Consider the following 16,658-nt stretch of genomic DNA (forward strand, 5'->3'; position numbering starts at 1 on the left):
ACCCGGGGTCCCCCCAGTCTGGATAGAATTCAGGGAGTCAATGAACATAGATGGGGGGAATATTGCATCATTGTTATCCCTAAAATAGCTAAAATATTGTATGACCTTAAATTGTGAATGTAGACAATAAAGCTCAGCAGCATTAAAAATTCCTGTGACTTTCTCACCACTAGAAATTGGGTGTTTTATATCAGATTATACTTGCTTCAGACATGTAGAGATGTCTGCTGCACACTTTGTCAAAGTTACAGTGATCACAGACCTGCCCCTAGATCTTGTTATTCAGGGTGTTTATAAAAAATACATATATTACTATAGCATACATTTGGGTTTTTTTCCCCTAAATGTTTTGATAACTTCCAATTGAATTGATTTCATTTGTAATTCTGTATAATTTATTTTAAAATTTAAAAACATTTTTCTCAGGAGGGGATCCAGAGGCTTCACCAGACTGCCCGAAGGGCCCATGGCACAGAAATTGTTAAGAAGCCCTGGCCTGTAATGCGCCTCAGTTGGTCTTCCTATATTTATGACTCTGAGTGCCCAGGGACAGCTAAAGGTGCCTCAGCACAGTTTGGCCAGGCCTATCCTCAATCCCTCGTAGCAGTGGAGACTGGGACGTGGGACTCTCCTCAAGAGCTCAGGGGCTGATGCGGTGCAGACAAGAATCTAGGCTTTGAACTCCATGATAAAGAATGCCATGATAGAACCGGGTGCTCTGCTGCACAGAGGAAGAGCACTGAACCCTGGCTGGGGAATCCAGGAAGCCTTTTGGGGGAGTGTCCAAAACGAGAGCTGTAGAATGTTAAGAGCGTATGAGTTACCCTGTCAGGAAAATGCCAACAAATACGGAGACAGTGTTTCCAGGCAGAAAGAGTGAGATGTCAAAGGCCAGGATGAAAAAGGCCAGGTGCATCAGGGTAGAACCTCCTCATCCCCCAAAAAGGACATGGCATGTAGAATGCTGGTTATATTGTGCCGATAGTGTAGGAGGGCCCCAGGAAGGAAAGGTCAGGTGGAACTGCATTATCCAGAGAAGGACCATGCCTGACTGCCAGAATCCGGGTCCCCACAGTGCAGACACCAGACTAAGAAATCTATGTTCTAGTTCTAGGCCTCCTACTTCACAGCTGTGTGACCGTGGGCAAGTCACTTAGCCTCTCTGATCCCTAGTCTTCTCTTTCTGGTGGGGATCCTAATCCCACGTAGGTCTCCCTCATGCGGTTGTGGAGAGGATCAGGTGCAGCCATGCTCAAAAGTGTGCTTTGAGATCCGTGCCCAAAAACCCACAGACAAGCCCCTTGCCCAATGCTGATGGCTGCCCCTCCCCATGCCTGATGTGTGCTGCTGCTCTCCTGCCTCCTGGATGTCAGTGGCACTCGGGAGCCCATCTCTCCACTCTTTCCCTCCTGCTCACACAGATCATTGGGACTCTGGAAGAGGTCCACATGCCACAGAATGGGATCAATCACCCTGGCGTCACTGCCCTGGCCCAGGCTTTTGCTATCAACCCCCTGTTGCGGGTCATCAACCTGAATGACAATACCTTCACTGAAAGGGGTGCTGTAGCCATGGCTGAGGTAAGGCGTGTGGCAGGGCCAGGTCAGGGCCCTGGGAGACAGGGTCTGGCGCTGCCTTTGCAGTGAACTGGCAGTTCACTGGCAGGTGGCTGCTCTGCCCACCTGGTGTGTGCCGCATGGGTCCAGCTCATTTTTTAAAAAAATAATTAATTAATTTCTTTTTTAAAAGATGACTGGTAAGAGGATCTTAACCCTTGACTTGGTGTTGTCAGCACCATGCTCTCTGAAGTAAGCTAACCGGCCATCCCTATATAGGGATCCAAACCCGTGGCTTTGGTGTTATCAGCACTGCACTCTCCCAAGTGAGCCACGGGCCAGCCCTGGTCCAGCTCATTTGAATGCATCCAGACAGGCTCACATGTCATAAGGCAGCCTATGCCTTTCTTGGGCAGCTCTGAGTGTTTGTGCTACCTTCATGCTGAGCTGCCCCTGTGCAACCCCCTGCTATTGGCGCTGGTTCCGTTCTCAGGCTGCATGGGAGAAGGCTGCTCCAGCCCCGTCTGTTTTCCTCGCTGATTGATTCAACAGCTGTTTAGTGCCTCGCTTTGTACCAAGTGCAGGCACGTAGGGTTGAGTCAAAGACCCTGCCTTCTAGTAGACTGTAATTCAAGGAGGGAAGGAAGCCCCTGATCAGTGATAGTACAGGCATCTGAACGCAGTGGCTGCCTGGATGCTGGGGCCTCTGGGTGGGGAGAGCTCCATGGACCCAGAAAATGCTAGGTCTGCTATAGGTGTAGAGATGTGTACAACTGCTGGGGAGCACATAGTATAGGTTCATCAGACTTAGGGCAGGCTTCCTGGAAGAAGTCCCATTTTGGTTAAGTTGTACAGGTCAGGGAACTTTGTGTGGGCAAAGAGAGAGTATTTCTGGGCTGGCCAATTAGCTCAGTTGGTTAGGGTGTGGTGCTGTTATCACCAAGATCCAGGGTATGATCCCTGTACCGGCCAGCTGCCCAAAACAAAAATGAGAAGGGCTGTTTTAGCAGAAGCATCAACAGCATGTGGAAGGCTCAGAGACTCCAGAAGGAGCCTTGCTTGATTGGTCCTGGTGTAAAATGACCAGGGTTCAAGGTGTGTTTGAGGGATGAAAGAGATGAGAGGGAGGCAAGACCCTGTAGCCTTGCTAACTCCTTGAGAGTTTCTCCAATAAGTAATAGGGAGCCATGGAGGGTTTTAAGCAGTGGTGTGATGTAATTAGATTTGTGCTTCAGGAAGAGTTCTGGCTGTAACATGCGGAATATGGTGGAAGGGGGTTAGCCAGGTGCTTGGAGGCCAGGGAGGTGACAAGAGAGCAGATTAGATACAGACAGCCCAGACCAGGATACAGAAGAGGGCGGTGTGTGGTATTTGACACGGGCTTGCAGAGGCCTGCACTCTCACTCTGGACCCTTGCTTCCTCCTTGCAGACCCTGAAGACCTTGCGGCAGGTGGAGGTGATCAATTTTGGAGACTGCCTGGTGCGCTCCAAGGGTGCCATTGCCATTGCAGATGCTGTCTGCGGGGGCCTGCCCAAGCTGAAGGTGCCAGCCTGGCCACCTGCCATCTTCCCTCTGGGCTCCAGGCTTCCCCACACTCAGGGTTACTGCCCGTGCTTGGTGGCGTTGGGGGGCAGAGGGTTGTGGTCTGAAGGCAGGTGGACCTGGGTCCATATCCCAGCTGCTCCACTTCTTGCCCCTGTGATTTTGTGTAAGTCTTCTGATCTCTCAGAGCTTCATTTATAAAATGGGAGGAAAGGAGTGATGTACATTGAAGTAAACATACTTAGTACTGGGCACATCGGTGGGTACGTGGTATGGTTTCTATTGTTGATGTTATTCTTCCCACCCCCTTTGCCCAATCTGGAGGACAGAGTCTGCCTTACCCTCACGTGGGGAAACAGGCTTGAGAGTAGGACCTGGTCTCCTGCCCCAAGTTTCCACCTGCCTCCACTCCTTCCTCTTGTTTTTAGGAGCTGAACTTGTCATTCTGTGAAATCAAGAGAGATGCTGCCCTGGCTGTTGCTGAGGCCATGGCAGACAAGACTGAGCTGGAGAAGCTGGACCTCAATGGTAGGGTGGGATAGCCTCGGCCCAGACCTGCTGGACTGGACCTGGTGCCCCTCCTGACCTCCCTTCCCTCCCCCATGAGCAGGCAACGCCCTGGGAGAAGAAGGCTGTGAGCAGCTTCAGGAGGTGCTGGATGGCTTCAACATGGCCAAGGTGCTGGCGTCCCTCAGGTAGGGAACTCCAGGTGTGTGGCCCAGGAGGTCAGGGATCAAGCCATTCCTTCATTTGTTCCTACTTTATTCATTTAACAAGTGTTGGTTGAGTTCCTATTATGTGCCAGGCTCTGCACTAGACATTAGGGATACGAGGACAAGACAATTAAGGTTTCAGGGGTTGGCCAGTTAGCTCAGTTGGTTAGAGCACAGCCTTATAACACCAAAGTCACAGGTTCGGATCCCCGTACTGGCCAGCCACACACACAAAAAAAAGACATTCAACGTTTCTGACTCATGGGAATAAACCTTTTGTATGAGTGTCGGTGCTGTCAGCACCCGGCTCCCTCTGCCCCTCGGATTTCTGAGTTGACTTCATTCATATACCAGACACTCAGTTCTGTCTCCTCAGTGTCAGGCCCTGCACTGCTGCTGGGGATGGGGGGCTGAACCTCAGAGGCCCACAGTCCAGGGGAGATGAACAGTCTTCCTCCCAGGACAGGGACAGCCCACCTCGCCCTCCTCCCACACCCGTAGCTTCCTGTGGTCAGCACGGTGTGACTGGCCCTGCCCCGGTATCTCAGCCTGGACCTATCCTTGCCAGGCTCTGGGCCCCAGCTGCCATCGTCTTCTCCCTTCACTCTGTCTCCCCGTGGGACCAGGGGCTTCTTTGAGACAGGGACAAGACCTGATTCTTCTGTGTCCACAGCATGGGCTTCCCTGGGTGTTGGAAACTGAAGGACGTGCTCTCTGGTGATCCACAGGCCCCTGCCCCAGGAGGAGGTGCTCCCTTCCCGCCTAGCTGGGGTCTCTGGTCCAGGCCTCTGAGCCAGCATGGGCCACTGGGTAGGGAGGGTCTGCTTTAGCCAGCTCTTCTCTGCAGTGATGATGAGGGTGAGGATGACGAGGAAGAGGAGGAGGAGGAAGGAGAAGAGGAAGAGGAGGAGGAGGAGGAAGAAGAGGAGGAGGAGGAGGAGGAAGAGGACCCGCAGCAGCACAGGCAGGGGGAGGAGCCACCCACGCCTTCGAGGAAGATTCTGGACCCTAACAAGGGGGTGAGTTCCTTGTGGTTTGCAGGATCGGGGCCCTGGTCTCCTGAATGTGAAATCCTGAGACGTCTTCACAACAGGAGTGTCTTTAAGCACAGTAGCTGCAAACGTTTTTGATTGTACCCTCCTGAGTAAAAAAAGAAAACTATCCCAGTGTAGTAGTATTTCTCTGTATTTTTTATTTACCACAGTATAGATATGTTTATTCCTTTACAAATCATAAAATGATTATAACATACATAATGCTGCAGCATTATGTGTATTATAAGACATACATAAATATTTCTAAAAGAACAGCGTAAAAAATAAGCATAAATAGAAATTCTATTTTTTTCCCCACCCACCAGTGGATTATCTTGGTGACCCGTGGGGGCAGCCAGCCCCCTCATTCCTGAGATGGTGGCTGGAGCCATGACCCAGCTTGTGCACTTGGTGTCCCGTGCCTGGCCAGGAGGCTGCCGTGCCCCCAGTTCATTTATTCAGATTCCCTCTCAGATTCCCAAATAAAGCTCCTGGAGATGTTTGGGTTGGACAAGGACTCCCCATACTCGTGTTGAATCGGGCCGCTTGTCTGGTGTGTGGAAGCAGTTGAACCCATGGCTGGGCACTTCCCAGTTCTGAGTTTTCTCTAGGCGCCTCTGTGCTCACTGGCTGTGCTTACCCCAGCTGGACTCTAGTTCTGTGGGGTCTGCTCTAGCCCCCACATGCCTCGTGTCTAGGGCATTGCATGTCATGGTCAGGATCCACTTGGCCATACCAGGCTTTTGGAGTCCTAGGGTGGTAGCTTGTCCCCCATCCCAAAGGCTCCTGGACTGGAAGCCAGCTGGTGCCAGCGTCTATGGGGCCCCACCCTTTGGGGAACTGCCACTGAGTGGGAGGAAAATTCTGGACTTTGAGTCTTGACTGGCTGGAGTTGGGGGTGGTTATTCTGGGTGTGGGAAGGGTCCCAGCAGGGCGAGGAGTATGGGGTTAGGAATTGTGCATACAGAGCCACCTGTGCTGCTGTTCTCAGGAGCCAGCTCCCGTGCTGTCCTCCCCACCTCCTGCTGACATCTCTACCTTCCTGGCCTTCCCCTCTCCAGAGAAGCTGCTGCGCCTCGGGCCCAAGAGTTCTGTGCTGATAGCCCAGCAGGTAACGCTAGCACCTCCAAACCTGTGCTTGCTGTAGCCTCTGAGGCTGCCAGAGCAGAGGAACAGGCAGAGCTCAGGGGCTTGGGAGGGACACTGTCGCTGGGGACAGGGAGCGTGGCCTGCCACTGTTGTTGTTTTTAACTGCAAACACATGGAAATGAGCATGTATCTGTCAACCTCCAAGGGTCACAGATGTCCGGTGCCCCACTACAGGAAGGGCAGCCAGCCACATCCTACGAAGGCTGGAGTTAGAGAATTTCCTTAAGACTCTCTCGCACATGCACACCCACACCCAGGCTTCTCTGTGCATGTTCTGTAGGCCCAGCTGCTTCTAGAACAACTCCCCAGCCCCTTTGGAGGTCACAGGCTTATTGCAGGGAGGCTGCCCTTGCTCCAGCCTCGCTGGCTGGCTGGCTGGCTGGTTAGTTGGTTGGTTGGTTGGTTCATTCAGAGATGATTATTGAGCACCTATTTGCTGCCTGGCATGATTTTATTTAACTCTCTTGGAAACACGAAGTGTGGACCCTGTTTCTCTTACTTTATAGATGAGAAGATTGAGCCTCAGAGAGCACACTCAGAGTTGGCTTGACATTTTGGCTGATTTCCATTTTTTTCTCTAAACACTGCCCCAGCCACCTCCATCTTCCCTGTGATTTCCTTTTAGTTTTGTCCATATTCTTTTTTTTTTAACATGATAGATTATATGATATAAAGCATTTGGTGTCCTACCATTTTCACTGAACACCATTCATCATTTTCCTATGTCACTAAAACTCTTTTCATGCCCTTTATTCCAATGAGTGTTTCTGGATATTTGGATATTTACATTTTTTCCACTTTTTTCTGTTGTTGGTGAAGTTGAGGTAAGTTTCCTTGCACATGAATACCATCTCCATCCTGAATTATTTAGGTTAGATTATAAGAGCAGGGTCTCAGGGATAATGAGTTTTAACGCATATTCATTCATGTATTCATTCACTCTACATGCTGCACACCTGCCATGCCCAAGCCAGACTCAGGGGACAGCACGGGGGGAAACAGGCCCTGGCCTTGCTCACCAGGGGCCCGCATATTGCCAAGGCCTCTTCTAGCCCACAGCAGAGCCCAGGCACATCTCTGTGTGCCAGGCCCTGGGGGTCTGGCCCCTGGTGACCAGCCATTGTCTCTGTGTCCTCAGACTGACACGTCTGACCCGGAGAAGGTGGTCTCTGCCTTCCTGAAGGTGTCGTCTGTGTTCAAGGACGAAGCCACAGTAAGGACAGCAGTGCAGGATGCAGTAGGTAACGAGGAGGGCTGGCGGCTCATTCCCCTTTGAAGCTCATGGCCACAGATGACATTTATTTATGGTTATTATGATTCCTCTGCTCCAGCGCTATTGTAGGAACTGCTCCTCAGCCACTGTGGCCTATCCTTCTCAGGTTCTTGGCGTGGTCCTGCCATGGAACAAGCCAAATGCCTGTTTGTATTTTGCACCTGGGAAACTGAAGCCTGTCTCAAAGCCATATAGCCATATACAGTTAGAACTCAGGCCAGGTGGTGTGCAGTGCAGGTGACCCCTCTATCTAGGAAGGCCAGATAGTCACCTCCACAAGGCCCGGTAGATGCAGTCCTGTCAGGGAGGGGGGTGGTAAGAGCTGAACCTTTGTCCCTTCTTTGGAGCCTTTGCACATGTGGTCCCTTCCACTTGGAGGTCCTCTGCACAGGGGACACTTGCTTCCCTGTATCATTCACAGGGCTTCCTGGGAACTCTGGTCCAACTCCCTCAAGCCCTGTCACAACCTTCTCTCCACCCTGTTCTTTCAGTTTCCTCCATTCCAGCACCTGTCACTTCCCACCTCGTCACCATTTGTGTGACTGAGCCTCTCAGTGTGCAGCAGAATTGGCTAGGCAGAGAGGAGAAGAAGGGCCCTGCAGAGGAGGGGCATATTCATGGAAAAGGAGAGAAGGGAGTAGAAACGCGTGTGGATTGGCACGCTGTGGGCGCTGTTGGGGCGGGTGGTTCAGTGGGAAGCGAGGCTGGGAAGGAGGTGAGGGCCACGTGGGAATCTTGGCTCTGCTCCCTGAGAGCCCACCCCATGAGCGTTTGTGGGAACAAGCTGCCTGAATTCTGTTTCAGAACAGCCTAGCACAGTCCCTGCAGGTCCCCTTGCCTTGCTAAAATATCTGAGACCTCCCACAATGGTGGTCTGCCTCCCTAAATCTCTACCACTGTGTCAGGAGGGCATGGTGGGTGTTGTCCCCACACCCATTTTACACATGAAGCCAGGATAGGGAAGGGCCAAGGTGTCACGGCTGGTAGATTCAGCCCTGGCCCCCATGCTAACTAGCCCTGCAGTCTGGTACCTGTGACTCTGTCATCCCTCCCCATGTTCATCTCTTGATAAGTGCAGGGAGGCAGGGTATGCCTGTGGGGGGGGGCGCTGCTTGGGGTGCCCTTTGGCCCATCCCAGCCCTCTGCCACAACTGGCTCCCTGCCCACTGCTGCTTCCACCCCTGCAGATGCCTTGATGAAGAAGGCCTTCAGCTCATCATCCTTCAACTCCAGTGCCTTCCTCACCAGGCTCCTCGTCCACATGGGTCTGCTCAAGGTGAGGCCCAAAGGAACGGCAGGCCTGGGAGGGAAGAAGGCAGGGAATGTACAGCAGAGGCTGTTCTGGTCACACCCGCCAGCCCACACCATACCTCGAGTCCCACTCCTGTCACCACTTCTGTGTTGCTGAGGCATGGCTCTGCTTAAACAGCCTCAGTCTTCCTGATAGAATGTCAGCTGGACTCAGTGGTGGGGCACTGTCAGCAGAGGCCGGGGGGTGGAGACCAGGAGTTCCCAGGTGACCTTGAAGCTCACCCTGCCTTTTGCTGTGTGCAGAGCGAAGACAAGATCAAGGCCATTGCCAATCTATACGGCCCCCTGATGGCGCTGAACCACATGGTGCAGCAGGACTATTTCCCCAAGGCCCTTGCACCCCTGCTGCTGGCGTTTGTGACCAAGTGAGTGTGGCCTTGTCATTTCACTAGTGCCTGCCCTGTCAGGCCCTGATTGGCTGAGGCTTCCCTGGCCTGGTAAAGAGGCACCTGTTCCCAGGAGTCCACGCTCAGCCAACCTTGTTGGCTCCGCTCAGGCTTGTGAGAGGAAGAATACAGCTTCCAGTGAATCCAGCACCTTAGGGGCCAGGGACGCTTGGAGTGTGTGGGGAAGCGTCGTGGGGAGGCGGAGGAGCACCTGCCAGTGCCACAGCAGCCTTGTCCATCCCAGCTCCTTGAGGGTCCATCTGCACAGCAATGCCTTCTTAGGCCTTACCCTCTCACCCCCGTCTACCCACCTCCCTGCCACCATGTACTCCACACCCAGACCACCCCTTGTGCAGCAGCTGGACTGGCCTTTGCAAAAAGCAGGTCTGACTGCCCTGCTCCTCTGCCAGAGTCCAGGTCATATCCACAGCCTGATGGTGGGTCTCGTGGCTGGCTACAGCCTCGCCCCTCTCAACCCCCAGCACGGTGCTTGCTCCCCAGACTGTTCCCATAGCAGGTGACACTGCCTCAGCCCCCGTGCTTGGCTCACGCTGCTTGGAGTACCCCAGCCCCTGGTGGAATGGTTCCCTCTGCATTCCCGTCATCCCCGGCATTGCCCTTGGCCTACATGGGGAGACCTGAGAAGAGGCCCTTGCCCTTGCTGGTCAGTTCAGGCTGTCTCCCAGATGGTTGGCCAGCCCCCAGCACAGGCCTCAGTCTACCCCCTGCGTCCTCTGAGATTACTGAGTGACTGTAATGACACGCATGGCCCTCCTTTCCTTCGGATCCCAAGCCTCGACTGCATCCTGGCCTGTCCATGGGCAGCTGATCACAGGTGCCCTTGGTGCTGGTCCTGGCTGTACCACACGCTTCCCAGCCACCAAGAGTCTTGCCTTAGGTTCTTTTTCTACAGTAAGATTCATGATCTTGAGGGTAACAGTGGCCAGCCCTTTACTTGTGCCCCAGGTGGGATTCTGGTGGCCTAGTGTTATATGTCCACTGGTGGCCGCTGAGGGCTCCCTGGCTCTGTGCCTGCTGGAAGTGCCCTGAGGGTCAGTCTGGTAGAGAGCAGAGGCCTAGGTCTCTGGCTGGGGAGGCCTGCATTCTGGCCACCACAGGGCTGTGTGGCTGTGGGTGCATCGCCTGCCTCTCTGGCCTCATGTACACCCTATCCCCACTCCTGATGTGCAGAAAGCAGGGGACTAATATCTCCTTTGCAGTGTCATTGTGAAAATTAGAAAAACTGGGTCTGGCACAAAAAGGCCCCCACCAGTTGGGAAGCAGGCCCCACTGAAGCCTGAGCTCCAGCGCCCAGAGGTATCCACCCCACTCGCTGACTTTTCTTTCCCTGCAGGCCCAACGGCGCCCTGGAGTCCTGCTCCTTTGCCCGCCACAATCTGCTGCAAACGCTGTACAAGGTCTAGACTCAAAGCCAGCCTCTCCCTTTCCCTCGCCTGGACCTGTAGCTTGGGAGGCACTCGGATGAACTGAGCTGCAGCTGTGCCCTCCCCTTGGACAGGACTCACCAGAGGCAGGGAGGGGCCTTTGTCTCGTGTCGCGTCAGTCCCCTGAGTACATGTGTCGTGGTGCGTGTGCAGGTGTGCTTCCTGTCGGGATTTGGGTTTTTAATGTCTCCCTGCTGGACTGGCCCTGATCTGGTGTGGGGAGCTGGTCCCCAGGCTAAAGGGCTGCAAGCTGCTCTTCCATTAAATTCACCGCCATCTGAGGGGGCTCTGATGATCTGTGTCTCAGGCCCCAGGCCCTGGTGGCTGTCCCTACCCCCTTTGCATTCCTGCCCCACCCCCCCTTGGGCGGTACCAGAGTCTGGGGAGCTGCTGTCCATGTGCCATCCCTTCCCTCTGTGCAGTTGGGCTGTTTCCTGCCCTGCCTGGGGCTGCTCACTTGGCAGCTGCTTCTGCTTCCTGTCACCAAGCACTGGTCCTGCAGTGACTGTCATCCGTGTCTGTGGGTGGGGCTGTGGGGTTGTCAGCAGAGGGCAAGCAAGCCCCTGTTTGGGACCCATGCCATGTGGACAGGAGAAGAAGCCAGTGAGAAGGTACCATATCGTCCAGAAGCAGGAGTTGCCTGGGTCTGCGCCGGCTCTCCCCTCGCTGCTGAGGAGATTGCCTGTGACCTTGGGGCCAGGCTGGAGGGGCACCTTGGCAGGCCCTATCTCCTGCCTGGGGAGGGAGGGGGAGGGCCCCCGATGCTGGATGTCCATCTTGGGGCTGCTCTTAAAGGACCTCCTGGGGCAGGGGAGGGGTGGGGACTGGACTGGCAGGTAGGTGCCCTGTGACCTCTCTTAACAGTCTCATGCTTTCCCCTTTTTGCTGTATGTGTGTCTGGGCTGTGCCCAGAGCTTCACAAATAAAGTTGTGTTGCAGCAGCAGAGACTGAGAAACATCTTTTGCCTGAAGTGTGACATTCTAGGAGCCATGGTACATGGAGTCCTTCCTCAGCATGGCACACAGGCCATAGTCTATGAGGGCAATAAGGCCTGCAGAAGAGCCCGGCGCCAGCCTTGAGTTGTCCTCTGGGCAAGCCTCTCCCACTTGGGGCCCAGATGCTTCCTCTGCTGTGGGCGTGCCAGCTGGGTGGGTGGTGCGGATGGGCAGCGACTCCTGGAGGTGGGGGTAAGGTGGAGGCATCCCTTTCTCTGGGCAGTGGAGGTCCTGAGTTAAGGCCTGATTCACCTGCCTGGCCACACCCCCATGACCCCACCTTAGTGCTGCTGCTCCTCTGGGTCCTGTGTTGCTCCTTCATTTATGGACATAGTTGGGCAAGACACTGTCCATATCTCATCACAGGCCCTGCTGGCTGCACAGTCAGGAGCCCCTAGGCTGGCTGGCAAACTCACTTCATAAAGTTGGGCCTGGCTGGGAAATCACTATGGGATGTCTGGCTACAAGACCTGCGGTGGAGGCTACCTCCCTTGGGGTCCTCCGGTGTTTCTTATGGGGCAGCGTTCCCTTATCGGGTATGGACCACGTAGGTGACATTTTTCTTGGCCAGGAGGCAGAGGAAGTACCAGGCCTGGTTCCCTTCCCCTCCATGTGAGGTGATAGGAGGTGGGTGCAGGTTTGGCCAACTCCAATCTGCCACCCTTGCCAGACCCTGTTCTGCGTACCAGGGCCACAGGCACTGTCTTTGGGGAGCTCCCAGTCTGGTTGGGGACCACTGATTGTGGTCCAGTGTAGGGATGGTGGGCAGTGAGGTGAGGAAAACCTTTGAGTTAGGGATATAAGAACTGAGTCTCGAGGTTCCCATAGGACTTTTCCAGGGCAGTATTTGATGGGTGGGGACACTGGGCTGAGGAGGGACCTGTCCAAGATTCTCTGGCCTGGCTGTTCCCACCAGGCCGCATGGGGCTGGCCTTTGTTCCTGCCTGTGTAATGCATGTACAAACTTCAGCCCAGACTGAGAAGAGAACCAAAGGTCTCATTTAACCTCACCCACAGGCCATCAGTGCTCCCTGAACCCTCACAAGGAGGAGAATCCTGCTGGTCCCAGAAATGGAGGCTTATAACTGGCCTGGCCCCACCTCAGTCCTTTGGGCTAGATCAAGAGGTCATGGTTCCTACCCAACTCCAGGTGGAGAGAAGGGCCTGGGCCTTTAACTTTGCTGCTTGCTGAGGAGCCATAGCCTTTGGAATTTTCCCCAGACTCAAATGCTTACACAACTCCCTGAGGCTCCAAATACTCCTTGTGAACTACAACCAACCCTAAGATTACACATGCTCCAGGTTCCTCAGGACCATGGTTCTGGGTCCTACATATGAAAGGCTCCACCAAAGGGACTTCAACCCACAGACTCAGGAGGCTACAGTAGCAATCCCATTCTTAAGCTTAGACTAGAAAACCCCCAGGAAGTAAGGTCAAGGGTGCTCCTAGCAGCACTGTTTGTGATAGCAAGAACCTAGAAAACACTTGCATCAGGCCAACATCAGGAAACTGGATAATAAAATGTAAAGCCACACAACGAAATGTACAACAGTAAAAATGCATTGACTGCAACTCCATGCATAACATGATGAATCAGTCATGTTGAGTGAAGGAAATTTAACTACTACTGTATTGGTTCAAAAACGAACTAGGGCTGGCTAGTTAGCTCAGCTGGTTAAGAGTGCGGTGCTGATAACACCAGGGTTTGATCGCTGTACCGGCCAGTGCCAATAAAAAGCAAACTAAACAACATCACTTAAAAGAGCACATTTATCCAACAGCACATTAAAAGGATCATACATACACCACGAACAAGTAGAAATTATCCCTGGGATGCAAGGATGGTTCAACATATGAAAATAAATGTAATAAACCACATTAACATGAACAGAGGATTGAAAAAATCGTGATTGGGCTGGCCAGTTAGCTCGGTTGGTTGGGTGTGGTGCTGGTAACACCAAGGTCCAGGGTTTCATCCCTGTATCAGCCAGCTGCCAAAAACAACAACAAAAAAAAAAAACAACCAAAACTTAGAACTAATAATCATAGAATTACCACTTGTTCTAGCAATTCCGCTTCTAGGCATATACCCCAAAGAACTGAAAGCAGAGACTCAAATAGATACTTGTACACTAATGTGCACAGCAGCATTATTCACAACAGAACAATAGCCAAAAGGTGGGAACAACCCCAGTGTACATCCACAGATGAGTGGATTAAACAACATAGTACCCACACACACAATGGAATATTTACTCAGCCATAAAAAGAAAGGAAATTCTTTTTATGAGATATGGTTCAACATGGATGAACCTTGAAAACATTATAAGTGAAATAATCCAGACACAAAAGGACAAATGCTAGGGGCCGAGCCCGTGGCGCACTTGGTAGAGTGCGGCGCTGGGAGCGCTGCAACGCTCCCGCCGCGGGTTCGGATCCTATATAGGACTGGCTGGTGCACTCACTGGCTGAGTGCCGGTCACGAAAAAGGACAAAAAAAAAAAAAAAAAAAAAAAAAAAAAGGACAAATGCTATATAATGACACTTAGAAGAGGTATCTAGAATAGGCAAATTCATACAGACAAAACCGAGGTTACTAGGGGCTGGGGGAAGATAGAATGGGGAATAACCAATGAGTACAGAGTTTCTGGGATGATGAAAAATTGCTGGAAATGGGTAGTGGTCATGGTTGCACAGCATTGTGAATGTACTTCATGTCACTGAATTGAACACTTAAAAATGGTTAAAATAGTAAGTTTTATGTTGAATATATTTTACCACAATTAAAAGTCATAAATGTAAAGGACAAAATTATAGAACTTTTAGGCCTTGGGAGTAAGGAAAAGATGACTATGTTAACCTCCTCTGTTTGCCATCATTGTGGTATATTCATACAGTGGATAACATGCAGCAATGAGAGCAAGTTTCTGTTTTTCAGGAGAAATTTATTGGGAGAGTGCAGTGCTGATAACACCAAGGCCACGGGTTCGGATCCTATATAGGGATGGCCGGTTTGCTCACTGGGAGAGTGTGGTGCTGACAACACCAAGTCAAGGGTTAAGATCCCCTTACCGGTCATCTTTAAAAAATAAATAAATAAATAAAACATTAAGGGCCTGCCCGTGGTTCATTTGGGAGAGTGTGGTGCTGATAACAAGGCCACAGGTTCGGATCCTGTATAGGGATGGCTGGTTAGTTCACTTGGGAGAGCGTGGTGCTGACAACACCAAGTCAAGGGTTAAGATCCCCTCACCAGTCATCTTTGAAAAAAACCCCCCAAACCAAAAAAACCCCACATCATTAAGGGAATAAAAAGGCAAGTCACAGAGAGGGAGAAAATAACTGATGCGTGTGTGTGTGTGTGTGTGTGTGTGTGGTTACTATCCAGAATATACAGAGTTTCTACAAATTAATAAAAAAACTCCAACAACTCAATAGAAAAATAAGCAAAAATAGACTAGCTGTTTTGCTCACTTGGGAGAGCATGGTGCTGATAACACCAAGATCAAGGGTTCGGTTCCCCCATACCAGGCAGCCACCAAAAAATACAAAATAAAACACAGGAAAAATAAGCAAAAGGCTCATATGGGCACTCTACAAAAAAAGCATGTGAAAAGGTGCTTAATTTCATTAGTTTTCGGAGAACCACACATGAAAAGCACAATGTGATCCCATTATACCCTCGCTAGAATGGCTAAAATACAAAAGACAGATAATACCAAGCAATGGTGAAGATGTGAAGCAACTGGAACCGTCATATGCTGCTGGCGAGTGTGTACATTGGTACACCCATGTTAAGAAACTGTTTGGCAGTATCCATTGAACTGAAAATAAGCATACCCTCAGACTAGCAAGTGCACTCCTAGATATGTCACAACAGAAATGGCTACATATGTTCATCAAAAGACATGTACAAACATGGTAAGCAGCACTTTTCATGATAGCCCCACACTGGAAACAACCCAAATGTCCATCAGCAGTGGAACTGGTAAATTGTGGCACAGTGAGGAACCAAGATGGTGGGAGTGGAAGAGGTCTGCCCAAGCAGGAAGGAACATTTTAGCATTGACATTAGACTTGCCAGCTCAAGATGGTTAAAAAAGAAAAAAGCAGACCAACTCTACGTCGGTTCCATTGTATTTCAATTCCCTACCTTATTGCCTGCATCTGGCACAGACCGTTCTCCCTCCTCTGCCCCATGTCACTGTTGTGGTACATTTATAGACTGGGATGCTGGCATGCATGCTATATAAAAATGAAAATGAGCAAATTAAAACTGAATCAAAACATGGATGAATGTCATATACTATTGAGTGAAAAAAGCCAGACACACAAGAGTACGCATTGCAGTTCCATTGACAGAGAATTTGCTGAGTGAAATAAAGCATGTGCAGACGTTTTTGGGTTTTTTTAACCAGAAATAGTGTGGTTAAAAAAAAAAAAAAGCTAAACGAAATGAATAATAAAAGATGCAATTCCATCAGAAACGCAGATGTGAGAAATTGTAGGATACACATGTTTGCTATAATTTGGATGTACTATTTCATTTTTTAATGCCTGAGAAGACATGTATTTGGATATTCCTTGCAATATTGTTTGTAATAGTAAAAAACTGGATGCAACTGAAATGTCTAAGATTTATGGCTAAGTAAATGTGGTACATTTATATAATGGAATACTAAACAACGGTCAAAATGGAAAGGAATCAACTTGGGTAACTCCTAATCTGATGTTGAGTGAGAAAAATTTGCAGAATACTATATATACAGCATTAAACAATGCTTGTAAATGTATAAAGCACAAGCAAAAAGGAAAGGGCTAAGTGTGCTTGAGCACCTACTATGTGCCAGCTGCCTACCTTAAACACCCTTCTATGAGCTCATTTCTAATATGTGTTTTTCAGACACGAGAAAACTGAGGCTCAGTGAGGGGCAGCCCCGCCACAGTCCCACAGAGCCAGGAGGGAGCCCAGGGCTGCTGACCCACCCCGTTGGCCACCAAGGACTCTGGCCTGGGCCGCGTCCCCTGTAACTCTAGCCACTGCTCCCACTCCCCACCCCTCCTTCACCTCAGCCTGGGGTAGCCCAGCTCTGCCGGGCTGCGGACAATGCCTCCCATTCAGCCCTGTCCTGGTTGCCAGGCCTGCGGGCCAAGGAGGGGGGCTCTCACCAGCGTCCAGGCGGGGACTGTCACGTCGCCGGCCTTTCCCTTCTACTGTGCCTCCAGGCTGGACTGGTGGTTTGAGGCAGC

General features: G+C 51.3%; 1 protein-coding gene across 2 annotated transcripts in view; it reads left to right on the forward strand.

Moving 5' to 3' along the window:
- The window catches only part of RANGAP1 (Ran GTPase activating protein 1), a 28,774-nt gene extending 17,429 nt beyond the window's left edge, over positions 1-11,345 (forward strand). Inside the window, exons 7-16 of one of the 2 annotated variants that reach the window (XM_063074749.1) lie at positions 1,422-1,580; positions 2,987-3,100; positions 3,529-3,628; positions 3,711-3,795; positions 4,661-4,832; positions 5,839-5,958; positions 7,135-7,237; positions 8,457-8,545; positions 8,824-8,945; positions 10,321-11,345. In XM_063074749.1, coding sequence (XP_062930819.1) covers positions 1,422-1,580; positions 2,987-3,100; positions 3,529-3,628; positions 3,711-3,795; positions 4,661-4,832; positions 5,839-5,958; positions 7,135-7,237; positions 8,457-8,545; positions 8,824-8,945; positions 10,321-10,390 — 1,134 coding nt within the window. In that variant the 3' untranslated portion in view covers positions 10,391-11,345. The remainder of the gene's footprint in view (positions 1-1,421; positions 1,581-2,986; positions 3,101-3,528; positions 3,629-3,710; positions 3,796-4,660; positions 4,833-5,838; positions 5,959-7,134; positions 7,238-8,456; positions 8,546-8,823; positions 8,946-10,320) is intronic. The other variant, XM_063074750.1, reaches the window with a different exon arrangement.
- The last annotated feature ends 5,313 nt before the right edge of the window (positions 11,346-16,658 follow it).

Source organism: Cynocephalus volans, chromosome 12, assembly GCF_027409185.1.
Source record: "Cynocephalus volans isolate mCynVol1 chromosome 12, mCynVol1.pri, whole genome shotgun sequence".
Lineage (NCBI taxonomy): Eukaryota > Metazoa > Chordata > Mammalia > Dermoptera > Cynocephalidae > Cynocephalus > Cynocephalus volans.